Source organism: Apiospora aurea (assembly GCF_038362705.1).
Source record: "Apiospora aurea strain CBS 24483 chromosome Unknown utg000002l_segment0_segment0, whole genome shotgun sequence".
Lineage (NCBI taxonomy): Eukaryota > Fungi > Ascomycota > Sordariomycetes > Amphisphaeriales > Apiosporaceae > Apiospora > Apiospora aurea.
The window spans coordinates 4326244-4352382 of record NW_027117389.1 but is presented as its reverse complement, the minus strand read 5'-3'; the positions used below and the strand labels follow the sequence as shown (position 1 = coordinate 4352382).

Genomic DNA, 26139 nt, shown 5'->3' with positions numbered 1-26139 from the left:
GCCTCTCGGTCACCGTACCCATACTAGCCCTACTTATCGTGCGCTTTCTCTGCTGGCATCTCGGTTTCCCTCTCATCCGTCCAGTAGGCGCCACAGTCATAGCCGTTAGTTCTCGCCTCGACGCAATTCTCACACATAAACCTGTTTTCCCCGTTCAATGTACCGTATATAGACCTTTGGGTTTTTACTCCATCACATCTTTTCTGTGGAGGGGCCGTCGTCGGGGGTCTACGACACCTTCTTTGGCATCTTGGACTTGTTTGTCGTAAGCATTCCACTCCTCTGCAGGGTGCTTCACACTCTCGCAAGCGCATGAACCGATGCGCTTTTGCTGGGCCTACCAGCCTCGAAAGGCAGTCAGTGATCCTTCTTTACCCAAGGGAAAGACATAAAGAAATTAGCCAGCACTTACGGCAGTTACCATCGTGAGCTGAGTGTATTTCCTTTATGGTCCGCGGATAAGATTTTGGGTCTCTCGAAGCCAGTGTACTTGTGTACCGGCTATTGTTGGCGTACTGCCACCACCCTAAGAACATCTTCGAAAGCCATCCTCTTTATACAAGAACACCAGCTCCGCCCTGATGGAGTCTCTTCCGTTTTCAGTATCGGAATTGTAGTTGGCAGGTTCGGCTCGAAGACGGGGAATCAAACAGCCAGGAGCAAGCGCGAGAAAGAATTTTGCCCACATGGCGCATCCAGATGCTCTCCCGAGACTCTTGAACGTACAGGCGAAGGTAATGTGTCGTTGGATGCCGTATCCGGTATGAAGCTGTAGTTTGGTCGGTGATGTTGGTGATAGGGGAGGTCAGGGAAGGCGCCTGTGGCACGTAGCAGGTAGCAATCATGAACACAAACAGCTTTCCATTGGACACAAAACATTTCTGCTCCTCTGCGCTAAATATGATGATTACTGATACGGTATCCATCTGGATGTATCGGGAGAGTTGGTTCTGACGCCGATGAAGGAGGAGGAGCCATGGTGATGATGGTGGTTTGCCAATGCGGGATGTGCCAAAGGGGGATTGACACTCCCCGTGAAGACTTCGAACTTCAGGCTTCTGAGTGTCAGATAGAGAGTCGCCTTTTCTGGACTCAGTTACTCCACATATTGATCCAACTCGATGAAGTTCCGTTCCATGAGAGGGGATTTCCCAAGCAAACCGGGGGCACTCATATCTAGCTTTTTCTGATGAGCCAGGAATGAGCGTTCTGGGTCAAGCAATCCAAGGCAACATGAACGAGCAGGTATGAAATGCCTTAATCCCTTCAAATTTAGTTTGCCCTTTGATAAAGGCCAATATCAGCTGCTATATGTCAGGTGGAAGCCGAGTACGGTGGCATCCAACCGCCTACCAACGATGCTACCCCTTACTCCCATAGCCAACCAGTGTAAGTGAGAAAGAGCGTAGTTCGTCATGTTCGCATCGTACCATCCATCGTCTGTACTTCTTCTTCTATCCTCTTCATTTCTTTCCAGGCCTTTCTCCGATATAATTTTTATCTCAGGTTTATCTCGAGCGAGCCTGGGTCAGCGAACTGGAGATATGATTGGCAGAACTCGCAGTCATGTATGGCCTAGCAGAACGAAGGCAAAGTGATTGCGAGCGCTTAGGAACCGGATATCACATAACAGAACGGCGACACATAGCTGTCTTATCTGGCACCTCTGGTATGTCGACATGCATCTCATCTTAATCGCCAAGGTGAAAGAAACCGTGACGCTGATTTTTCGTATTGCTGATGCAGTAGACTGAAAAGCCAGCTGACGTGTTACAATACGGCCTCACAGCAGGCTCATCTACTCGTAGGGGCGTATAGAATGACGAATCAGCCCGCGGGCTGCATGAGCTGAAGATGGTTATTCTTGACATCTCAGTATATACGACGGCTCGTGTTCCGGGGTCGACTGTAGGTGCTTTTAAACCAACAAGAAGTATCTGCCAATGGCAGAATTGACAACAGCTTCTGCAGCTCGGGTAATTTCGAAGTGGGGTTCATCTCAAGGCATGAATGAGTTTTGATCTAACCTAGTGTACACTGCACCCTGCTGCCCTGTAACCCCCAGTTGGGCGCAATCAGACACGATTTTTCCGATTGGAGGAAATGAGAAATGCATCCTTGATGGGAAAAAGTGCTGACATGAAAGATGGACTGAACAAAACCGATACACCAGTCTGATGTCAAATCGACGACGACATGGTGAATGGAGGGGGGGGGACATTAGCAAATTGGGGGAACAGCTGCCTGTCTTCAGGTTTACGCATACGCAATGGCGCATGTCGCTGTAACCGGAAGCTTGGGGGTTCGCGGGCCCAGCAGCGACAAAAAGTGGGGGACCTGCGGCGCTGAAGCTTGAAGAAACACGGCCAAGCAAGCCCAAGGTCTTCGCCTAGTTCGCCCAGCAAGTCAAAGCTGCCAGACATCCAGGGTCCTTCCTGTTCGGTGACTAAGTAAAAAACCGTACGTGAGGAAAGGAGAAGAAGGTTTGGGCCCTTGATTAGAATAGACCAAATAAATTGAGCGATCGGTTCGTTGACGATCGTGTACTTGGCAATCGAGTCAATCCAACTCGTTCCCTCTGACACGATTCTGCAATAAATGCCGCGTGCGACCTGATAAAGATAGCTGCAGCTCGTTACCCTTCCACTTCTCATCTCCCTCGTTCCTACTATCGTTTACCCTAGGTGCTAGCTGGGTGGAGGTTGGTGCACCCTTCAATTCGTTTCCTCTCAACTCTGTCCGACTTGAACACACCCATATCACGCAGCAGCACTCCAACAGCAGCAGCAGCAGCAGCAGCAGCAGCAAAAAAGGCAGTGCTACGTATCCGTTCCGCCAAATCCGCTGCCGATCGGCGCTGCTTGCGTTGCGTTGTTCGACTTCGCTGTCGTCCTCGCCTCACCCTACCTACTTGTACCTCATATCGATCTCCATAATTAGGCCGGCTGCCGCCTATCCTTTTCGAAATCCTGGGTCTTTCTCTTCATCAATCGCATTCCGCCCTCCAATTGACCTCCGACCGAGCCGTCCTGCGTCGCCGTGTTGTTATCGCCTAATCCCAGGAAGGGGAAGGCTCTTTTTTTTTTTTTTTCCTTCACTGGAACTGGACCACCACCATTGCGACAATGTTGTCCTTTAAACGCGCCCTCATTTTCGCCGCCTTCCTTCTTACCGCCTTCTTCCTCCTCCGACGCACGCACGGCACCACCGCGAGCGACGATTCGATACCCGACCTGCCCAAGAACCGACCCGCCGATGCCGAGAAGGGCCCATCGTCGCACGCCAAGGGCGGCTCCGTCGCAGCAGGCGCCGCGCCGCAGCAAGACAAACATGTGCCGACACAAAAACCCATGATCGACACGTCCAAGATGTCGCTGTACGACAAGCTCGCGTACCAGTACCCCTACGACGTCGAGACCAAGTTCCCGGCCTACATCTGGCAGACGTGGCGCTACACCCCGGCGGACGAGGAGTTCGCGTTCCGGGAGCAGGAGGCCAGCTGGTCGGAGCAGCACCCGGGCTTCGTGCACGAGGTCATCACCGACCAGGTCGCGGTGCACCTGCTGCGCGTGCTGTACGCCGCGGTGCCCGAGGTGCTCGAGGCCTACGCCGCGCTGCCGCAGCCCGTGCTCAAGGCCGACTTCTTCCGCTACCTGATCCTGCTGGCCCGCGGCGGCATCTACTCCGACATCGACACCTTCGCCCTCAAGAGCGCCCTGCAGTGGATCCCCGACGCCGTGCCCAAGGAGAGCATCGGCCTCGTCGTGGGCATCGAGGCCGACCCGGACCGCGCCGACTGGAAGGAATGGTACAGCCGCCGCATCCAGTTCTGCCAGTGGACCATCCAGGCGAAGGCCGGCCACCCCGTGCTGCGCGACATCGTGACCCGCATCACGCAGGAGACGCTGCGGCGGGCGAAGGCGGGCGGCCCCTTCATCACCAAGGACAAGAGCGTCGTCGAGTTCACCGGCCCGGCCATCTGGACCGACACCGTCTTCGACTACCTCAACGACCCGCGCTACTTCGACATGAGCACCAGCCAGGGCAACATCACGTACCTGAACTTCACGGGCATAGAGAGCCCGAAGAAGGTGGGCGACGTCGTGGTCCTGCCCATCACCAGCTTCTCGCCCGGCGTGCAGCAGATGGGCGCCAAGGAGCCCGACGACCCCATGGCCTTCGTTAAGCACGACTTTGAAGGTGAGTCTGCCCGTCTAACTTTTGAAAAATCATACGTGGGACTAATAAGAGTCATATAGGCACCTGGAAACCCGAGAGCGAGCGCCACATTGGCGAGCAGATGAGTTAGAGATTCATCCTAGCACCTTGGAGTACCTGACCTTTACTACCAATTCATGTTGCGCGACACTTCTTCGTTGTATTATATTTGTATGGTTTCTTTTCATCATGTCTTTTGGGTTATAATCTAGACTTTTTAAGGGGCGCCTGGCGCGGTTCATGTGTGTACGAAGAAACGGCATCATTATTTCACATGGAGAAGAGGGGGGAGAAGGGGGGCGGTAAAGACGGCCCGAAAACCAAAACCAAAAAAACGCACTGCATTCTCGCACTGTTATCAACCGACTTGTATATAACCTCATTACAACTGCATAGAGCAAGCATGGCAGGGGCATGGCGGGCGTTGGCATCATGAGCAACAGCACAGCACAGGTTCGGGAAAGGCACTGTCTTTCAGGGGGGTAGGAGGCAAGAAGGGGGGGTTATAGATGCCAACTTTAGAGAGGGGGAAGACAAGGATTGGAGGAAAAACAGCATACCACCTTTTAATAACGCTAGGCAAGTGTTATTGAAGGCGTTGGCATGGACATTCTCCATAGCATCATTTTCGCTACATCGTTAGACTTTCACCTTTTTGCCAAACGCCAACGCCTCCACCGTTATGCTTTGATGCAGCAGTGCCAATAAACGCCATGTCAGGATTGGCATCTGTCACGGGAAGTGTGTTGATTGGGCAATGGGATAAGGGAGGGATGGCTGGAATGTGGAAAGGGGAGGGACTGGAGTACTACATGAGAGAGGTTAGGTTCGATTCCTGACAGCGCTATTGATATCTCTCTCTCATGTTCTGAGGGGGGCACTTCTCCGCAAATCCCCAGACTCGAAGAACGTTAAAAGGTTAACCTAGGACCAGATCCGGCTGGCCGCGGTTTACCCCACATTCTGCCAACATCCAGATCTCCAAAAGATAAATAAGCCTGAGAGCCAAGCAACATGCTTCATTTTCCCTAGACAGTACTTCTATTTGGATGCTGTTTCTGGGTCCGGCTGATTTAGAAAATTTGAAGGTTCTTGGTGTCGCAGGATACCACCGAAACAGGCGAGTGAGCGAATTCCGCAAGCTGCAGTATTACGTAGCCAGCCACCCCATCCTCGGACAGCAGAGTGGATGGACTTGTTTGGGGAAGGACCATCGACCCCGCATGGAGCGTTCGTAGCGGCGGGTGTGGCCTGGATCCTGTGTCTTGAACTCAAGCGACGTGACGGTCAGACCGTGCCTTTCCCCGAGTAAATGAAATAAACACCGATTTTCCCCATCTTTCGCACACGTCTACACAGAGGAGGGTTGCCAGTCGGTGGACAAGACTTGGAGCAAGCCAGGCGACAATGGCTCTGCGCTCGAGAGGTACGCTGCGCTTGGCGCGGTATATGCTGGGGAGCTTTCCCTCCCGATGTTACGGCCTTCAAAGGAGAGCAATGTCGGGCGGGAGTTTGAGTTACTCTGAAGGTCTCACAGAGGTAAGCAACCTCTCATTGTTTCTCGGACGGGCTTGCATCTCCATCGAAGGTGGTGGTAGCGTCGAGGTAAACTCGGCCTTACCAGCTTCAGACGGGAGGGGCAGTCCACAACGGCCCCTTTTCCTACTCTTGGGCAATCGTTGCAGATCCAGAAGGGACTCAAAAACTAACATGTCAATAGCCGCCGTTGTCTTACGATACAATATCAGACCACTTCGCCAGCATCGTCTCCCAGCACGGCGACCGCCCAGCCGTCATGTGCCGGGCCCCCACGCGAGCGGACCTCCTCTCGTGCTCCCAAACCGCCACCGGGTTCGAGCCGCCGCCGCACACCGAGATCCTCACCTACGCAGGCCTGGACGTCCTCTCCAGCCGGCTCGCGCACGCGCTGCGCTCCACGGGCGTCCGCAAGGGCGACCGCGTCGCCGTGAGCCTGGCCAACGTGACGGAGAACGCGGCCCTGACGTACGCCGTCTTCAAGCTGGGCGCCATCCTCGTGCCGCTCAACCCGTCCTTCAACCAGACCCAGCTCACGGCGGCGCTGGCGCACCTGGGCGCGAAGACGCTGATTATTGGGGCCGTGACGGACTTGCCTTACAAGCCGTGCCTGGGCCGCAGCAATCTGCCGCTGCTCGAGGCCTTCATCCCGGACATGGCTACCCCAGGAATCGCATCGGAGCAGGTCCCGACGCTGGAGTCGGTCATCATTGTCGACAACCGGGCCTCGCATCCGAAAGTCGAGTTCCCTCTCGAGAAGCTGCGCGCCCTCACGCCCCTGTCCGAGCTCCTATCTTCCTCATCGGGCTCTTCCTCCTCTGCGCAAACCGTCGTCCCCGACAGCCCCCTCTCCGCCGACGAGACCATCAACATCCAGTTCACGTCCGGCACCACCTCCCTCCCCAAAGCCGCCCAGCTCTCCCACACCTGCATCCTCAACAACGGCCGCCTGATCGCGGCGCGCATGGGCCTGGACCCGACGGACCGCGTCGTCGTGCCCCCCGCCCCTCTTCCACTGCTTCGGCTGCGTGCTCGGCTACATGGCGACCGCCACCACCGGCGCCGCCATCCTCTTCCCCTCCCCGGCCTTCGACCCGGCCGCGAGCCTGCTCATGGCGTCCGAGCAGGACGCCACGGGCCTCTACGGCGTCGCGACCATGTTCGTCGCCGAGCTCGAGCTGCTCGAGTCCTCGCCCGCGCTGCGAGAACAACTCCAAAACGTACACCCGGCCCGCCGCCCGTTCCGGGCCCTGCGCAAGGGCATCGCGGCCGGCAGCTCCGTGCCCGAATCCCTGATGCGCCGCTTATACGCGACCCTCGGGCTGGAAGATCTCGCCATCTGCTACGGCCAGACCGAGACGAGCCCCGTGAGCCTGATGACGAGCCCCGCGGACCCCATCGCGCGGCGCACCGGCACCGTCGGGCGCGCCATGCCGCACACGGCCGTCAAAGTCGTGGACCCGACCGACCGGACCGCCGTCTTGCCCCGGGGCCAGCGGGGCGAGCTCGCGGCGAGCGGGTACCTGGTGATGCAGGGGTACTGGAACGACCCCTCGCGCACGCGGGAGGACTGCGTCGCCGCCGCCGACTCGCCCGACGGGCGGACGTGGATGTACAGCGGGGACGAGGCGCGGATGGACGCCGAGGGGTACGTGGAGATCACGGGCCGGATCAAAGACCTGATCATCCGGGGCGGGGAGAACATCCACCCGCTCGAGGTGGAGGATTGCTTGTTGCAGTGTCCCGGCGTCGGGGACGTGAGCGTGGTCGGGGTGCCGGACGCAAGGTACGGGGAGGTGGTGGGGGCGTTTGTGGTGCCGCACGCGGGGTGGGTTGCCGAGGGGAGGGAACGACAGCCACAGCAAGGGAAGCCGGGCAGCAGGAAGGTCTTGCAGAAGGAGGGCCTGCAGGGCTGGGTCCGGGAAAAGCTGAGCTCGCATCTGGTGCCGAGCCATGTCTGGTTCGTGGACGATTACCCCAAGACGGCGAGCGGGAAGATTCAGAAGTTCAAGTTGCGGGATCTGGCGGTCCGTTCGTTGGGGGAGGCACCATCGTCATCGGCATGAAGCATAGTGTGTGTTAGCGTTTGGTTTACCAATAGAAACTACCTATAAATTACATGAGCCATGGGTTCGTACCGAATCGATTTGCGTAAAGGCAGCGCGAGTTAGTTAGTTCATAGCTGCTACTACTACTCGATCACGTCACCGGGGCTACGTTGATGCGGACGTAATGAGAGGCAGGGTGCAAAAGACTCGATTGCTTTCTTTCAAGACTGCTAACTGAGGTCGTGTGTGTCGGAAATCCGCACCTCGAGGCCGAAACCCTCCCGCGGGCTCATCATCCATCCCCCTGTTCCAAGTAAAAAGAAAAACGTGCCTCGCCTACCGAGGGATATACCAACCATCTCTTTTTGACCGTGTCTGTGTAATCTGCCTGCCCTGCCCTGCCATACCAATTTGCTCCAACCACCAAGCAACCTGAAAGCTGAGATGAAAAGGAAAAGGTATGATGATATGCAATATGCATGCATGCAGCATTGAAGCTGGCTTCTTCGCTTCTTCTTCTTCCATTTCCACCCTCTAAGATGTGTCATAAAATAGCCCACAATGGCAAGGAAATGAAACCCAAACATATGTATAGTCATCCATCAGATAATAATAACAACAAACTCCAAATCCAGATCTATTGACAATTGTGTGCAGTTCGTTCGTCGAGATGCCAAATGTGATAATGTAAGGGAGGATAAGCAAACGAGCGGGGGAGGGTAAAAATTAACATTAGCTAAAATGTTCGTCATGACGCGTACGCATGCTGCAATTTCTTCTTTTTCGAATTTCATCTTCTTCGTCTCTTTTTTTTTCCCCTTTCATCAAACTTGCTCCGCTGAAAGCAGCGTCCCCATTTACCAGGAGAAGGTCATGAGGGCCGGGTTGAGGGCCAGCGGCAGCAGCAAGTGCGACACGGCGACGGTGGCCATGGGCAGGATGGCGACGAAGTCGGTGATGCGCCAGCTGATGGGGATGAAGGGCGCCTGGGCCATGATGACCATGGCGGCGATGAAGAAGATGGAGAAGAGCATCGAGAATTTGAACTGGTGGAGAAAGCGGGTTAGCATACGAATTATTCTTCACTCGTGTGACAAGGCAGAGAGACAGATGAGAGAGGGTGTCGGTCTTGTGGTTAGGGGCGGGCTAGCGTGCGCCTTTGACGACGGCGTGGTTGGATCCAAGCTGAAAGACACGGACGACCCCGCCCTGGCTGTTGAAAACCCAAATCTAACGACATCTCATGGCAGTGGGGAGGAGGAAGGAGGGAGGGGGTAGTCTGCTTACCTTTTTCAACACCTTGGGAATTTCAATGAAGAAGTTGGAGAACTCGGCCTCCTTGGACGTCGCGCCCCACGTCATATCGATCTCGAACATGTGCGCCAGCAGAGCTTGCGAAACGTGCAGGGACAGGCCCCCCAAGAAAATGGCGAGCATGATGGTCCACTTGAAGTTCTCGTAGAGCGCGTACAGCAGGCTGCGCTCGCCGATGCGGTAGCGCATGATGGCGAGGGCGACGTTGCCCAGACCGTTGAAGACGATGATAATGGAGAACCAGACCTGCCACGAGTCGACGTAGTACTTGTCGAGGTAGCCGTTGAACCAGCCCATGACGAAGTAGTTGACCGACGTCAGGATCCAGGCCGCACCGATGGCGTAGTAGGTGCCGATGTACGAGATGACGGTGATCTTGGAGGTGAAGCGGATGTTGGAGAAGAGGAAGCGGCGGAACAGCGGCGTGAAGGGGGCCGCGCCACAGCCAGGTGCGGATCGGGTGGAAGAGCAGCTCGTTGCAGCCGTAGGCGTACTTCTCCCATCGGGCCAGCTCGTCGTACACGGTCAGCGACACGCCCTCCTTGAAGCCCTCGCCAGCCCAGGCGGCCAGGCGGATGATGTAGCCGGCGCACTGGAGACGGAGCGACATGTCGAAATCCTCGGACACGTGGCTTTCAGACCAGAACTTCTCGTAACCGTCCTCGTCCTCGTAGCTGACCTGCTGAATGGCACTCCAGCGGAGGATGGCGTTGTGGCCGACGAAGGGGGCAACGTCGCCGTTGGAGACGGTGTACCGGATAGCAGTGTAGATGAGGTTGGTGAAGAAGGTGATGCCGTTCTCGAAGTAGGTGTGGACGACTTGCATGACGCCGGACGAGAACTGCATGATGCCGACGTCGGGGGATTGCTCCATCTCGGAGACGGCGTCGAGCAGACAATCCGCGGGCACACGGGTATCAGAATCGACTGGAAGCGGACATTGTCAGTCATGGATTGGCGGCATAGGGGCTATCAAGAAACACAAAGAGTTGGGGAGAAGACTTACTAATGAGAATGTAGTCACCGACACGGACGTTTCCATCCGCCCAAGCACGGCCATCCTCCTCGAGGACCTCCTTGAGCGACTGCTCGTACGCCTGCGCCTCGTCGGCCTGGGACCACTCGGGCCCGCGCTGGTAGCGGGCCAGCTTGTCCTCGACCTTGCACGAGATCATGAGGGCGAAGTTCATGTTGGAGGCCTTCTTGAACTTGCCGCGGCGCAGGAAGCCGTTCTCGCCGTGCTTGGGCCGCGCCACCCAGCCGATGCTGTGGTCGGCGTAGAACTCGATGCGGGCGCGGCGCTCCTCCTCGGGGATGAGCTGGAGGCCGTCGTCGTTCATGAACATGTTGGCCGACCCGCCCTGCAGCTCGTACGTGCTGATGGCTTGCTTGATGGACTTGACCGTGGGCGCGATGACCCCTTGCAGACCCTCCTTGTACACGGGGCACTGCACGGTCAGATGGGGCAGGTTGCCGGAATGCAGCCGGGGAGGGGGGCGAGCGGAGAAGAACTTGGAGTTGATGGTGAGTTGGCGGATGGGGCCGAAGATCTGCGCCAGACAACCGACGATGACCTGGGCGAAGAAGAGGGTGAAGAAGACCTGGATGGGCGCGAGCGCAATGAGCGCCAGACGGGTGTAGCTGCCGTCGACGGACACCTCGATGGCGAGGGCACGCCACGCAGCTCCCAAGGAGACGGTAACGATGCACATGACTATGGACACAAGGTACGTGTTGAGCATGTGGACGGGCCGCTTCTCGGGCTTGATCTGGCCGCTCTCCTCGTCGATCTCGTACTCGGTCACGGCGATGCCGGGCCCGCCCTTCTTCTCGTCGTCGTCCTCGTCGCCCGTCTTCCAGACCAGCTCCATGAGCTCCGACTCGATGGCCTTGGCCCTTTGGACCAGGTGCAGCGCGTCGTCGTCCCAGACCACCAGGAGCGCCTCGGACGCCACAAAGGCGGCGAACTGGTGCTTCCGCGCGCGCGGGAGGTCCTCGACGGTCGGCAGGATCTGGATCCGCAGGCCGTTCATCAGGGGCACGTCGACGGCGTCGGGGGACCAGGACAGGAACGTCTTGATGATTCTGGAGTTGACGGTCATAGCGCACTGAACACATCACTTGTCAGCTTTCCAAGAAGACACAGCAAGAGAGGAGTCGAGTTTGTTTCGACCTACATGGACGTTGAGTTCCGCGCAGGCGCGGGCAAAGGGCGAATTACCGAGCTCTTGCGGGCAAGCCATGTAGTTGCCCTTCCACTTGCGGAGCAGTACACCCTCGACCTCGCCGCTGCCGTCGCTGACCCAGAGATGCGAGCACTGCTGCTGGTAGAGGTAGTTGACCATGACCTCGTGCTTGATGTCGTCGAGGAACATGGAGCTGGCGCCCGACCGCGCCGAGCGGATCGAGTTTCGCGACGAGTGCACATTGGGCGTCGGCGGCTGCAGCTCGTAGTCGTTGCCGCCCAGGCCGGGCACGCTGCTCTTCTCCATCACGCCGCCGCCGGAGGGACCGGCGCCGACGGGGGCGGGATGGCGGCTCCTGCCGTGGCCGCGGGGCGCTTCTGCTTCTGGTCGGGCTTTTCAGCCTTGAAGTAACTTCCGAGGCCCATCGTGGGTCTGTGAGTTGGCTCACGGGCCGAACTCTTACTCTCCTGAATGGCTGAAGATAAAAAGCGAGTGAATAAACCCAAACACCGCCTGATGAATTAACCCAACGAAGGTATGAAGGGACTAATAGCTCCGGGTAGGAGACAGGCTGGTCGAAACTTCGGGCTGCATTTGCTTCGTGTTAGCTGACAAGGTAGCATGGCGTTTGGGAATAGGAGAGCTCGGTGGTATCCCAGCATGGCTGTGGAACGGGGATATCTTGGGGAGAGGGCAATGTCTCAGTGCAACAAGCAGCACAGGGGAAGTCAGAGAGTATGGGAGTGAGGCAGTATCATCACTACTAACAGGAAGCGAGTGGATGGTTCCAAGGTCGAACCCAAGTAATATGCTCAGCTATCTTCTGGCCGCATCAGTCATTGAAGACTTTGAGAAAGTCACTTGGACGATCTCTCCAGTATCGAACAATACGAGAAAGAAGGTAAGCAATGCACAACGAACGAGAACCCTTGCGGCAGGTATTATGGGAAACAACAGGCTTGGCGGCGATGAGAATGGGAAAGAAGAAGAGCAAAAGGAATTGAGGAATCGGGATTTGGAGGGGCTGGTAACAAACTTCTGTAAGTCGGTTTTCGGAAGAAAACCTCGTGATCACACGCCCGACGAGAAGCACGGTAACAGAGAGGATACAGTGAGAGATACACCAAACATACGTTTCGTTCAGCTGGCTGGAGTCTTTTCCTTGGCTAGGCTTTGGGGCGAGGCTTTCGTATCGGTTCCAGGGCCGCCTTGGAGCGAGCGAGAGGCGTTCCTGTGGGTGGGGGAGATGGGAAAATAACAAAACCAACGACAGATTAACAAGGCCCAGCCCTTGTCCGGAAAGTAATAGACGCGGTGTGTTATTGCGAACGAGCGGTAAGGTGAGCAGTCCACACTCTCTCAAGGCCACGATATGAGAGGGAATGCTACTGCTTGGGAGGACGCGGCTGCAATACGGCAGCAGGGATGGTGAAGGGGGGAAACGATAGTTGAGGGCCAGGAGGCGTCTTGTGAAGGGACGAAACAGACGAACGACGCAGTGACAACACGTGTAGGGGGCACAACAACGGGAGAGAGGAGGAAGGAGGAAGCGATATGTGTAAATGAAGTACCTGGAGCGTGGCTTGGGCCTAGTGTTCGTTCGTGGTTGTCCGGACTGACGTGCGGCGCGATCGATGGGCTTTTTCTTTTTTCGTTTTTCGCCGCTTCTTTTTTCATCCTACCAGCTCTAGGGGTGAGAAAGGGCCTGGGGCCTGGCCTGGCTGGCGGTAGGTTGAAGCGATCTCTATCTCGCTGAGGGCCGGACGGGCGACCCGGGCAGCGCACCACCACCAACAAGGTGTGAACACGGAGGTCGTGGTAGCAGGGCCTCTGCCTACTATCGCTCCTCTGGTTGCTACCCTCTTTGTTGGATCGATCAACCCGCCAGAGCCGACAGGGGTGCCCTGGAGACTGACAGGGGCCGCCGACAGGGGGGCAGGGGTTGCAGGGGAAGGGGTGCCACAACCACGGTGCAGTCCGATAGTCTGGCTAGCCCAACATTGGTAATGCTGCTGCTCTGCGATGGTAGACGTACCTACCGCGCACTGCCCGTACCGAGCACGGTAGGCGGCTACAGTACAAAGACGAGCGAGGGCACAGATGATGACATACCACCTACCATTATGGTGGGCATTGGATCTGACCCAGGCTGTCCAAGAGCTTCGTTCCACTTATCGGGGTGCCTACCTGGACCCAAACCTGACGCCCGCTACCCTCAGCTGGGAAACTCTGCTAAATATACCGTGGTAACTTCGGGTCGTGCTAGCTTCGACACGGGATTTCAGGTACTAGTTTCGACAGCTACCGCTGGGGGGGCTCTGTTGGCCAGATCCCCGTTGCTAGTCAGTCAGCTACGGCCCAGAGATGAGAGGCGCTTCATCGTCCTGAATCTGCACCGGAGAGCTGAGCCCGGGGACGGAGGTGACACGGGTCGTTGAAAGGATCGGAAAAGCCAATGGGACAGAACGGATCCAAGCAAACCCCATCTTGTCGCCTGGGAGAGAGATGGATGTGTGTGCTGGTGTTGGGCGTTTGGCTGCTGCATCATCATCCATACAATGCTCAGATAGGTCGGATAGATAACGGGGAATACGGCCTCGTTAGGGCTTACGGCCAATCTCGACAGGCAGAGACGATGCGGTTTGGGCCAAGTTATTTTCAGTTTCCCATGGTGCAAGTATTGATTGGCAAGTATCGAGCCTGGCGCGATGTACCGGTACTCCAACACAAAAAGTCACTGGATGAAATAATGGCGATAAATTGCCCGGGTCGAGATTGAATTTTCTGATTGGCTCAATCGGCGAGTCGAGTCGAGCTAGGCAAGGGCGACGGATGAGAAGTAGACGGTACCTTCGGTACCTTCCCTCAATGGCAGGGAAGACTGGACGGACGCTGTTGCTGCACGGACAGGAATCGCCAGCATGGGTCTTCTTGGTTGGTCTGGAATTCAGAACTGACTGCACTGCACACTCCACCGTCCGAGAGACTCTCGTATCGTATGTATGTTTTTCTTCTTCTTCTTCTTCTTTTCCCTTCAGAAGCAAAGCGGCTAAGCTGTTAGGCCGGGAAGGAATAAACCTGCTTGACGACGCCGATCCGGTCAAAGGGTGCCGACCGTCCAAGTAGCTTCAAGCGAATCCAGCTGGCTATTTTACCCTTGGGGCTGAAGCCACAAACCGTCCAGCGTCAGGCACTCCCGTGCGCGCTCCCCTGATGAGGCGTTGAGAGGTAATTATGTACGTAGACGAGCGGCCTGCGCAACAGGTTAGTGGTGGCGTGGCACTCTCAACGTACACAGCTAGCTGCCCATCAATTATCTGCGCCCGTCCGATGAAGATGCAGGCAGGTACCCTGGTGGTGGCATGTAGGGGTTATCGCGAGCTTCAGGTTGAACGCACGTGGTTTCATACCACTTACACCTCATCAAGAGTGAGCACGTCTGCGTTATCGCTGAAACGGCAGGCAGATACAGCAACGCAGGTTGGATAAAATGAGTGTAGATTGGTAGGAACGTATCAATGATGATTGTGTCAACCATCCTACCTGTCACATTTGGAGATACTTTTACCCTGCACATATGTAGGTTCAGTCTCATAACCAAAGATCTGATGAGACAGACATGGAGCGGGCCAGCGGTAGGACTCGAACCGGGAGGGACGCGAACAAAGGAAACAAGCGGGCGGGATTGCCTATCACGTTCAACAGCAGACGGGAACTTACCGCCAATTCTGAATATACCCCGATTTTCTTGGGATTGTACTCGCCGTGCCGCTCTCTATCGATGAAAGTAAGCATCCAAAATAGCAGGGTCGCCGCCCTCAAGCCACTGGGGTTTCCGATAGCAGCATTCTTCATCAGGAACCGGCGAGCCCCTATTGCTCCCAACATTGAAGTAGGATTCCGCCGTGGCTTTCCGCAATCTTGTCCTGGATGGTGTATCACGCCGGAGGATGACCGACCGAACTCAAAGATTGATCTATCACGAGCCGCATGGCCCCGTTCATCGCCAAACGCGGCGCCACGTTGCCCATGACGGACGAACTTCCGACAAGTTCACATCCCAGTAGTACATGGTCTGAATTTGCCTTGGCTTTTTATCCTGCAACTGAAGATAACAGCAGGTCTTCGTTGGAAGCAGCTCGCAATTGATCAGTCATATTTGAATGCAGGTATCAGCCATGACTGCATGTCTCTAGTGCCGGCGAAGCAGCTAGATAAAGAAAGAAAACCACGAGAAAATCACGAAGCTTGAAAAGCCTCCCAAGCCTCCAACTCTAGAAGCGCGCCGACGCTGCCTATTCCGGAACTAGAGGCGCACCTCTACAGACCTGCTGAGAGAGAAAGAGTGCGGCCCGTCAAAGCTTGTAATTATCGCATACATTACTTACAGGTCACCAGCAAACACGCGTGTGTATGGGATGGGATGATGATGTGTTTGTTGGCTGGCCACTTACCCGCTAACTATTGCCTCCTGGGGCGCATGGGTATTGTGTTGGCTTTCCGCAGAGCCCAACGTTGTGGACGTGCTATCCGCACAGGTGGGAGCGTCCACGGCAACCTTGGGAACCCTTGATTGCACGAGAGCTGCACGAGAGTTGGGACGATAACCAGAGGCTGCAAAGTATGTATATCCAATACCAAGAATCAAACAGAAGGTGGGAATCTTCATATGTCGGGTTGACAAGAGCACAAAGCTCCGATGGTTACCTTGCCTACGCCTACCCCGCATTGCAGGCAAGTGGTGGCAGGTGGGGGTAGGCAAATTCCGTGTTTTGTCTCTCCAAACGCCTGCAGCTTTCATGTCGTGTTCGCTACCGTAGAGCAAAGCAGATTCCTCCCGCCGCCAGTGCAAAACAGCCGAACAATCTCATGACGATTCTTTATGACGGAGCCATCGGACTCGCAAAGTCGGCCAAAGTAGGAAAAATCACAGATTTCTCAAAATAGCACCGGCAGTCCGGCTTTTGCTATCGACTAAGCAAATACTTGGTATCAGGCCGAAGTTTTTACACTCCGCAACGTGTGGAAAATTAGCGTTCACGATACAACTATACCCAATTCGGGTACGATTCTCGACGAGTGTTATATACGCACTTATATCATTGCGGTTAGCCTCAAGCGTGCACTGATCAAGGGTACCGTACGGAGTGTTAAAACTTACCTATCGCACGTAGTAGTGACTGCGACTAGAAGGACCGGTATCCAGATTTTGGATCGCAGCAGGGACCAGGCCTGAGGCAGTTGGGTCCTAGCGGTGAACTGAGCGTCTCGTTCAGGTAGGTGAAGCCCTAACAGCTGGGTCCCCGGAGGATCCCTGCTGTCAATCAGCCAAACACAGGTCCGAGGCAAAGGCACCGCGTACGGGAGAGGTCCGCATGCCGCAATCCATCGTCGTGCCGTCCGACTTGTGACTGAGCAAACAAAAGAAGTGGACCGCCTCTCGATTCAACTCGAGTGGTTCATCTGATTTTTATTATGGGAAAATCTGGATGAACCCGATAATCCACAAATAGGTACCTACACAATGGAACTACGACATATTACCGGGTCAACCGAGAGAGAGCGGAACCACACGAAACCACGCTGCACGCAGCTCGGAGGCGGTCCCGTACGGTAGAGGAAAACTCCGTACCCACGTCTCGTTTTTACGAGGGCCGAATAGCTGGATCTTTGTCAGTCATCTGTCTACCATGCGTAGATCGCCATGCTGACTCGCCTTGGCTGAACTGGCACGTCCTTCTGGCAGGGACCCGGGCTGGAGAAAAGGCCCCTGGCCTTTATGTTAACGTGCTGCTGCTGCTGCCCACGGCATCGGCGACAACGACCTCAACATCAATGAGGCATCATGGCCGCTCCCGCCTCTAGCATGTAGGGTCTTAGTCGACCAAACCAGATGGATCAAATCGTTGGGTGCCTTTTCGGCCCAGATATGGGCACCAGAGGCTCAGGAAAACCTCGCCATGAATCGGATTATCGCCGTGTGGGGGGGAAAGAGCAGATGCGCTTTTTCTCGTTCCGCTGTTGGGCTCGAAAGAGCTCTGGGGCAACCAGCCACCTGCCAACAACGATCGAGAACACTGCACGCAATCCACACCATCGACCATGTTCGGGATTGAAAGGATCTGCTAGGTGGAGATGACTCTACTATCAACCACATGCGTCCGGCCGAGGTGGGTGCTTGCTGCAGCTGCAGTCGTAGCTTGCTGCATAGTAGTTGAAGACATCCTCTATTACACGGTTTTCCGTTGGATAAAACCTTCAATGGTGGATACTGCTCTATCCCCTTGTCAAAATTCTATCAGGCTCATGTAGGTAGGTAGGTAGACTGATTGGCAACAGGTAGATAGGCCTGAGAACGTGGGCATATCAGGTCAGTCATGTGTGCGTGCAGCTGAATCATCCTTCCTGCCAAAAACCTTGATTGATTGCTGGTTGCCAAGGCAGAATCGACGAACTGTATTATTTTGATCAGTAAGGCTATATATGGGGAAATGTCTACAGCAAGCTGGGCAGCTGCATATACGAGACCAGGGTAACCCAGCTGACTGTCGCGCTGGACGAAGCTGGGTGGCGATATGGCTACTTGGATATCGTATGCATAGGCGTGTACTCAGCTCTGTAACCTGTTAGGTAGTTGAGGGTATTCGTTCACCGAATGGAGCTGACAGGCCAATTACTGGCTGGCTGGTGTCAAGCCGAGCCGGGCCTAGGGTTCGAAGCACAAAGCTGGTCGGGCTCATATAGAACCTGGATACGATCAATGCAAAAGCCCATGCATGCAGGTAAAGATGACAGAAAGCGCCGGGCCTTGTCGCAAATCAGCTTCCAGGGTGGCGGGGAAAATAAATGAAAAGATAAGGCAGCCCGACAGACACATGTGGCATGTAAGTCCTTCTGCAAGGCCTGGTTCGGACGGTGGCAGACGTCGAAATATGCAGCCACGCCAACGTGAGGCTTAGATACGGTATGCAAGTGATGGACAGTCAGACAGACAGATAGATGATGGGTGGCTTGCTGACATGGAGGTGCGGGTGTTCTCTGGGTGTAAGACATTGGTTGGACCCGTCGATCCTTTGAAGAAAGTGGCAGGTAGAATGAAGAGTTCTGTCAGACCTCAGACGACGATCCTGTCGAAGAATGGGTAAGCAGCTTAACACGACATGACTACAAGAATCGATCACTGACGGGCGTCTTTTCGATGTATTGGATTCCTCATTATTGTAATTTTGCAACTCGTACGTGAAACCATTCATTTATACACCCAATAGTCAATCCAAGCATCTCGAATGGGAAGAGGTTCGTAGTTCGTCATAGCCAAAGTGTCCCCGATTACTCATTTCTTCTTCTCTATCCTCCGTGATCAACCGTAGTGCATGATCCCTCGCCAATCTATAATCGTGAAAATCCATGTGTGTGTGTGTGACTCCATCCAGCAAGTAAACGACAAAAACCAAGAAAGGCCATCTTTTTTTTTTTTTTTTTACGCAACTAATTACAACTCGTTCACGCCCTCGTCGCCGTCGCACTGCTGCATCATGACCACCTTGCTAATCTGCATGGCCGGGTCGGTCCAGGTCGGGAGCCACTCGTCCTTAGCGGACCAAAAGTCCTTTTTCGCGTTGGGCGAGGCGTCGAGCCAGGGCTTGCCCGACTTGCCGTCCTCGAACCAGCCGTTGGTGCCGCCCACCGCGACGTTGAGGATGAGGTAAAACTTCTGGTCGAAGGGCGTGTTGAGCCGGCCCGTCTGCGACCACGGGTCCGCCATGCGGGTGCCGTTGGCGTCGACGTTGGGGAAGTTGCCGCGCTGGAAGAGGGACTGGTCGAAGTTGGTGTAGAGGACCTGGAGGAGGCGCGAGTTGATGTAGGTGAAGAGGTACTTTTGCGACCACTCGAGCCCGAAGGTGTTGAAGCCCGCGCTGTAGGTCGTGTGCAGCGCCGGGCGCTTCACGTTGGTCCGGAACCACGCGTCGTTGGCCGGGTCGGGCCCCCAGTGCAGGGCCGAAGAGGCGATGTTATTGCCGCCCTGCGCGTACGTGTAGTTGTTGCCGCGGGCCTCCATGATGTCGATCTCGCCCGAGGCCGGCCAGGGCCCGTACGTGTCCGCGACCGGCATCATCCAGATGGCCGGCCAGAGCCAGTCGCCCTGGGGCAGCTTGGCCGTCACCTCGACGCGGCCGTACTTGATGGTGGCGGGCCCGTTCTTGGTCACGAGGCGGGCCGACTTGGTCGGGGGCACGATCGTGGCGTTGCCGTTGGTCGTGTTGGTCACGGCCACGCAGTCCGTCAGCGTCTTGGACGTGCAGGTGCCGTCCCGCGTCAGGTTGATGACGGCGTTCTCCTCGATCAGCGTGGCGTCCTGCAGGGTCGGCTTGATGTAGAGGATGCCGTCTTGCACGTAGACGTTCTCGGGGGAATCCGTGGCCTGTTCGAACTCGCCGTTGCTGTTTTTTTTGGCTCAAGTCAGTTTACAGGTCTCATATGTATACAAGAACCAGTGTCAGCTTACCCAAAACCACCGACCTGGACCTCCGGGGTCCAGATATCCTTCCTGAACCCGTTGTTGAAGTCGTCCTCGTACACCACGCAGTACTTGTGATGCACCACACTCCGCAGTCCGTCCCAGACCAGGAACCCGGAGACGCCCAAACCAACAAGGATGCCGATAATGGGCAAGATGGTCACCCACTTCTCCTTGGGGTCCTTCTTCTCGAGCCAGGGCTTCTCGACCTCGCCCTTCTTGACGCGCCGCGAGTGGAAGTAGCGCTGCCCGCGCGCGTCCTCGACGCCGCGGGCCCCCAGCGCGCTCGCGCTGCCGAAGCTCGACGCGGGCCGCGAGGCCTCGGGCGAGACGAACGGGTTGTGGTTGTGATGGGAACTGTGGTGGTGGCTGCTCGCGCTGGGCACCGCGCTCCCGCGGTAGTTCTGCGAGCGCGAGTCGGTCCGCTCGTCGCCGAACGGGTTCTTATCCGTGTTGGGGGTCCCCGGGCGCAGCGGGGTGTGGTTCGCCGTCGTCACGGCCGAGGGGCCGCCCGCGGCGGCGGGGCGGCCGCCGTAGAAGCCCTGGTAGTTGTCCTGGTGCTCCATGGTGGGAGCGTGTGATGACCCAGGAGGCGGGTAATACCCTATCAAGGTGAGCAATTAAAGATTATTAGAGTGTATATGGGTGATATAGATAGGTATGATGAGGGAGTATGAGGTTGTTGAGAGGGAGGGACGAAGAGAGCGAACGACGATGATACCAAGTAGATGGTAGAGACTAGCAATGCAGGTAGGTAGGTTGTCTTTTGAGAGATTGACGTGCTCAAGAACCTTGCAGTATGGAAGCGACTGTGAACGAGAATGTCCAACAACAGCACCAACTGAGCCGACAAAGAGACGTGCAGCATGGGCGATAGAAGAAGCGATACATCGACTGCGTATGAGCCCAGGTGGAGCTCGCAGTACATGGCGAACACCCCCCCCAGGTCCAGCCCAACAGGGGTGTGTGAGCCATCCTGGCACCTGGACCGACCGACCTGGGCCCCCCTGTCCTGGATCGCATCAGTTTCCGCTATTGTATCGACCTGCCTTTCGTACAGGGTACTTGGACAGTAGCCACCACCACAGACCACACGAGAACGTAGCTGCAGATACGTACAGCATCACCTACCGACAAGGGCAAGGACAAGCCTAGGGGGAATAAAGTGCAGGCCATGCCAGACCGGGAACCATCCGAATGCCATAGCAGGCATGTAGATCTCTACGTATCTATTGTGATGTGTACTACCAGTAGCTCCCAGCAGCTCGCGCTCTCTCCCTACTTAGGGAGGTATCTGCCGTGGTCGATCAATGGCTGCCTCTGTCCAAGCTTGAACGCATCCTAACAGACATAGGCGAGCTGACCGGTATGTTGAGAGCTGTAGACATGTATATATGCGTAAGTGCCTACCCATTTCTTCTGGGCTCGGTCACGGCCGAAGAAAGAAACGTGTCGGGTCCGGAACCAACACTTCTTTGCCAGCGGTTCTCGTGGGCTGGACCTTTTCAGCAAAAACCGAATCAGCTGTCACCCTAGCCGACAGAGCCTTCATGATGAGATGAGGGCGCCCAAGGGAAAGAAGTGGTTTGGTGTAAGTGGTGTGTATCTTTCTTCTACCCGAGTTTTGACGTCAAGGTCCCCAAGGGAAGCGGACACCACTAAGGTACGTAGTGGCTAGCTAGCATCGCACCCTAAGACAAAAACGACCTTGCAGGCCTGACCCGGGTCTTCACCCTATCGAGCGCCGCGAGCGGGCGGAGGAGACTCCGCAAAGAAAACACCACCCGCACCCCCACTATCCTGCTTAGAGAACGCCGTGGCGCGCGGTCTAACTATAGCTCGGCAAATTCAAAAGATGGGAACAGGACGAAGAGAATAAAAAAGAAGGAAAGAAAAAAGCGCTGTGTCGTTTTACGACCGCGCCCGAAGTGGACAGGTCCGAGCTGCCAGGATTGGTGTGTAAGATAACAACAAGAGTGGATTCGTGAAAGTGGAAATGAGATGAGCGGCTTGTCGGTACTGTGCTGTGGTGATGTAAAGCGAGAAGGCGATCAATAGTAGCTGACGGCGGTGGCACTTCTGAATGAATGGATGCCCAATGCAAAAATGTGTATCGTCCGACACACAGCTGAAGCTCGGCTGCTTTCGAACGGCCAAAAAGGGCCCAAATAGAATCCAGACGCTGAAGGGCGTGCATGCAATGGCATGGCGACGGCGAAATATTGAATGGTGCAGGATGGTATCTTGCCAACGTATGTACGCCTGTACGCCGGCGGGGTACTACTTACACGACCTAGGGATATCATACCAGGCTGGGCACATGCGTCAAGCAGCACCTGACGATTGATTCGAAATCCGTCGAAAAAAAAGGGGACCACATCAATCAAACCCATCAACTCTATCTATGGCTGGATCAGAGACAAGACATGTCGTTCATCTAGCAATTGCCCATCAATCCGTCTGACCGTGCTGCATTAGATCTATCTGTAACGGTTGACTCACTCACTCACCCACCCTTCTCTCTTCAGCAACAAGCAAATATGCAGTGGCTTGCTGGCAGTAAGCTGGGTTATATCTGCTTATTCTATGCTACTGCTTTCGCTGCTGCTGACCTTGCCTTCACTCAATCGACTGATACGAGATTTCCTTCCATTGGACTGATAACAGCGAATGTGCGCCGACTTACCCGAGGCGCGCCAACGATAGCGTACCTACGTGCCTCACCATCACAGGCACGGTGGGCAATCGGAGCAAAGAGCCAGAGGACGAGACGCGGTGGTCGCTTGGTGGCTGGCAACGGCGCTCCCCTGTTCCTGCAGTAGATTCCCCGGTCCGACCTTAGATCAGAACCCTAAAAAGGAAAGACAAAAAACTTGAACGTGAGAGAGTGTGAGATGTACATATTCCGTAGAGAGGGAAGTACCGCTACGAAAGTTGCGAGGTTCAGGCCCGGCAAAGGCTCTTAGCGAGCTCATAGTCGCCTGCCTAAAACGGCTAGACTACAGATCTAGGTGGGGGGGAGGAGGAGGAATGGGCCGTCCGCCCTGATCAGTGCTCTGCCGCTCTGCCGTAGGTCCGCTAAAAAGCATTGGCGCCAGGACGCCTCGTTCTCGACTTAGGTACCCCTCAGCGAAAGAAGAAGAAGAAAAAAAAAAACCAATTCTTCATCGCGTGGGCAGCCAACGACCTTGGCGCGTTCAATTTCCACAATGGCCTCAGGTGGTAGTGATGATAGGGTGCCGCGGCCTACTACCGCCCAGCGCTAACAAACGCAGAGACAGAGTTTGGCTCCAGCTCGTATCTACCTACCACTGCCGTACTGGATGGAGTTCTCTCCTCTCACTCTCACTCTCACTCTCCTCTTTGGCCCCGTCCTACCCGTATCGTTAGTTCACCTGGCAATGGCAATTAATTGTCTGCTAGGTTAGCCGGTTGAGAGTGCTCGACTGCCGCGACGCGGAAAGCGGCCTCTTTGCCTTCTTTAGGCATGGGCTAGCCCTGAGAGGACCCGATTCAAAGAAAGTCCAAGGCGCCCGGCCGGTTCCCCCTAAAAGCGCCGGCGCCGGCTCTAGAGCGGGCTCACCCGTCGTCGTTCCCAGGTCCGCCGCAAAAAAGCACATGACTCTCGCAGCATGGCGATGATGGTAGGCGCGGTAACCTCAGACTCACTGCTTTTCAATAGTATTCTGAGCTCGCGGACGGTTTTTTTTTTTTTTTTTTTTTTTTTTTTTTTTTTTTTATACAGAGATCGGAGCTAAACCGGGTTTTCCAGATCTGACAAGACCCGACTGAAGGGTTGCAGAGACTTCTTTTGTTCATCGTCTCATCACCTCATCGGCGCTATATAATACGTAGCGAACGCGCCGACTCACCACACTGTCTCGAGAAAGGCAGGCAGGCTGTTGAGCAGGGTTTCTCTTCTCGGCTGCCTCCCGAGCAGCTTGCTGGTTCCTGACTGACTGGAAGGGTGCGGGCGAAAAGTTCGGGAGAGGCCGCTGAAGACGTCACACCCACACTGCCAGCCCCGAAATGCGGCGCTGATGTTGTGCATCCTCTCTCTCTCTCTCTCACATCTCCAATGAAGGGGTTTGCTGGCTTGTGCATACATTACGGATTTGAGCGACCCGAACCTGGAAGATCTAGAATATCGCCTTCGTTTGTTGCATGGTGGCACGGTGGGTATCCTGCCTTGTAGATCTCAGCTCGGAGAACCGTGCGGACGGGTCGCACAAGCTCTAATCTCGCGCAGCTGATCGCCGCCGAATTGACATGATGGATCACTTGATGTGCTGCATGCATGTAATTCCTACTGTGCGCTGGATGGAGGAGGGTGCTGGCTATCAGTGTAGGACGTAGGTGGCATTAGGTATCGCCCTGGATCGATGCGCCTGCCCAGATGCGACACAGATGAGTTGATCCTCTTCACCTGCCAAGAGCAAGTCCCCATACCTTCTCTCGGGCGTCAGGGCGAGATGTAATCGATCGATAAGCATGCATACTGTTGAAGTCGTATACGAATGGACAACACACCAAGGCTGTCCTTCTGTTATGCTCCAAGCCCAATAGCGACTCTTACCTGCCCATGTATGCTCACTCCATATACATGAGAGGGTATATACGTTGAAGCTGTAATTCCCGTATGTATGGGTTATGTCGGTGAGCAAGATCAATATATCTCGGTGAGCATATCCGCCAACCAAAGTCTCAGCTGCATGCAATAGGATCAATCCCGGTGACTATATCGTTGAGGGACGAGTCGCATCTTGCCATTGGCGGCGCGACGATTCTAAAATTATCTATCTACAAGCAAACAATGCGGAAAGTTTTCGTGCTTGCTTTCTTTTTTTTTTGTGTTCCACGTCAACCACGCAGGATGCATATGCAGCAAGGTGCTCTAGTGCAACTGGTTTTGTGTGAGTGTCTGTGTGTGTGCAGGCATGTTGTCCCAGAGGCGCGGGAAAGCCAATCAATCATTCCGAGCTGCCCAGTTTCTGCACGTCTCTCTTGTTTTTTTCAATGTCGTATATGCGGGAGCGTTCGCGTGGCGAACGAATAAACTTCTTCCTTGCTGTAGCGAGGGGGGTGGGCTGGCCGGCCCGATCGACTGCATGTCGTCGAGCTGGAAGGCCAATATCATGTAGCAAATATGATATAGTGAACTATGCAAGTCGATAAGCAGGCTAGAAATCGAAAGCGGATAGTTGGCCATCTTCCCACGCAGGTGCAAGCGCTAGGAGAGGGCATCGCTTAGGTTAGAGACTCGAGCGACGATAGTGCGGTGATACGTTGCGAGTCGAAGCTGACAGCAGGATGTGGTACTTTGCCGCTTACGCTGTGCAGCAGGAGCAACATCAGAAAACTGTCAGCGCATTCCGATTGGGATTAGCGATGATTATGGGCACAGTAGCAGCGTTCCTGTGTTTTGCAGGCATCAGCTTGGACTTGCTTATGCCTACCGATGGTTCTGTATGTCTCTGGGGAAGGAGAAGCGGCTAACGGGTTGGCTCTCGTGATCGGGCGGCTGGCAACCGCGAAAACAAATGCACCACGAAATCCGGGCGGGGTTGGCGGTTTGGGGTTGACGGTTGGATTGAATGGGCTTTTGTCGTGCATTTCAACCACCTCCCCATTCCGGGCAAAGACGTACATGAAACATGCAGACCTAAACCGTCGGCGAGGCGGCACGGGGAGAGAATGGGCATCTTGGCGTTTGGCATGTCTCTTCCATCTTCGCTCCAACCCCTCATTCTTTCTTTCTGTTGCCCCCCCCCAACTCTCGCTCTCTCCAATCGCTCCTATGCGATCCGTCTCATGTGTCTGCCTGCCTGCCTGCCTGCCTGCCTTCGACCAACAGCGGTGGGAGGTTTTGGAGGTCTCGTATCTGCACATAGGGTCCTGACCCTCCTCCTCCTCCTCATCCCACTGGTCAGGCAGTGTTGTGCCATTCCTTCCGTGGAAGAAGACAAGGCAGTACTGGATACTCCGGGCGGTGGCGTGTCGCAGGATGCAAGCAGAGCTGCTGCTACCGCTGTTGGTGGTTTTGGGCAAGGAGGGTCATATTGCCCTCCAAACCGAGGAACCCCCCCCCAAATGTCACCTAGAACAGCCCACGAAAAGGCGAGTCGGCCGCGGTGTATCTTCTGCAGCCCCCGAAGCTTGCCATCCTACGAGAATGGCACTGTGGACCTTGATTGCCCGGGGCTGCAGGTGGTGCGATATGACAGAAACGGCCGTATCAGAAGCTGAGGTTTCTGTGTGCGCTCTCTCCGGGCAAATGCCCGCCACGAAAACCGCCTTGAAGATCACGCGCACCTTGTCG

General features: G+C 55.5%; 4 protein-coding genes across 4 annotated transcripts; 2 read left to right on the top strand and 2 right to left on the bottom strand.

Annotated features, from left to right (window-relative positions):
• Positions 1–3125: 3125 nt before the first annotated feature.
• Positions 3126–4309, top strand: PG986_003713 (uncharacterized protein; the record flags this gene model as incomplete). The annotated part of the gene is made up of 2 exons (XM_066839935.1): positions 3126–4200; positions 4260–4309. The coding sequence occupies 2 exons, from the start codon at positions 3126–3128 to the stop codon at positions 4307–4309; spliced, it is 1125 nt and encodes a 374-aa protein (XP_066704999.1).
• Positions 4310–6013: 1704 nt separating this feature from the next.
• PG986_003712 (AMP-binding enzyme) lies at positions 6014–7820 on the top strand (the record flags this gene model as incomplete). The annotated part of the gene is made up of 2 exons (XM_066839934.1): positions 6014–6748; positions 6879–7820. The coding sequence occupies 2 exons, from the start codon at positions 6014–6016 to the stop codon at positions 7818–7820; spliced, it is 1677 nt and encodes a 558-aa protein (XP_066704998.1).
• An 839-nt stretch (positions 7821–8659) lies between these two features.
• PG986_003711 (uncharacterized protein) lies at positions 8660–11608 on the bottom strand (the record flags this gene model as incomplete). The annotated part of the gene is made up of 5 exons (XM_066839933.1): positions 8660–8848; positions 9090–9491; positions 9535–10043; positions 10123–11224; positions 11294–11608. The coding sequence occupies 5 exons, from the start codon at positions 11606–11608 to the stop codon at positions 8660–8662; spliced, it is 2517 nt and encodes an 838-aa protein (XP_066704997.1).
• A 7186-nt stretch (positions 11609–18794) lies between these two features.
• On the bottom strand, positions 18795–20386 carry PG986_003710 (beta-1- 3-glucan-binding protein; the record flags this gene model as incomplete). Its single annotated transcript, XM_066839932.1, has 2 exons — positions 18795–19743; positions 19809–20386. The coding sequence occupies 2 exons, from the start codon at positions 20384–20386 to the stop codon at positions 18795–18797; spliced, it is 1527 nt and encodes a 508-aa protein (XP_066704996.1).
• Between the last annotated feature and the right edge of the window lie 5753 nt (positions 20387–26139).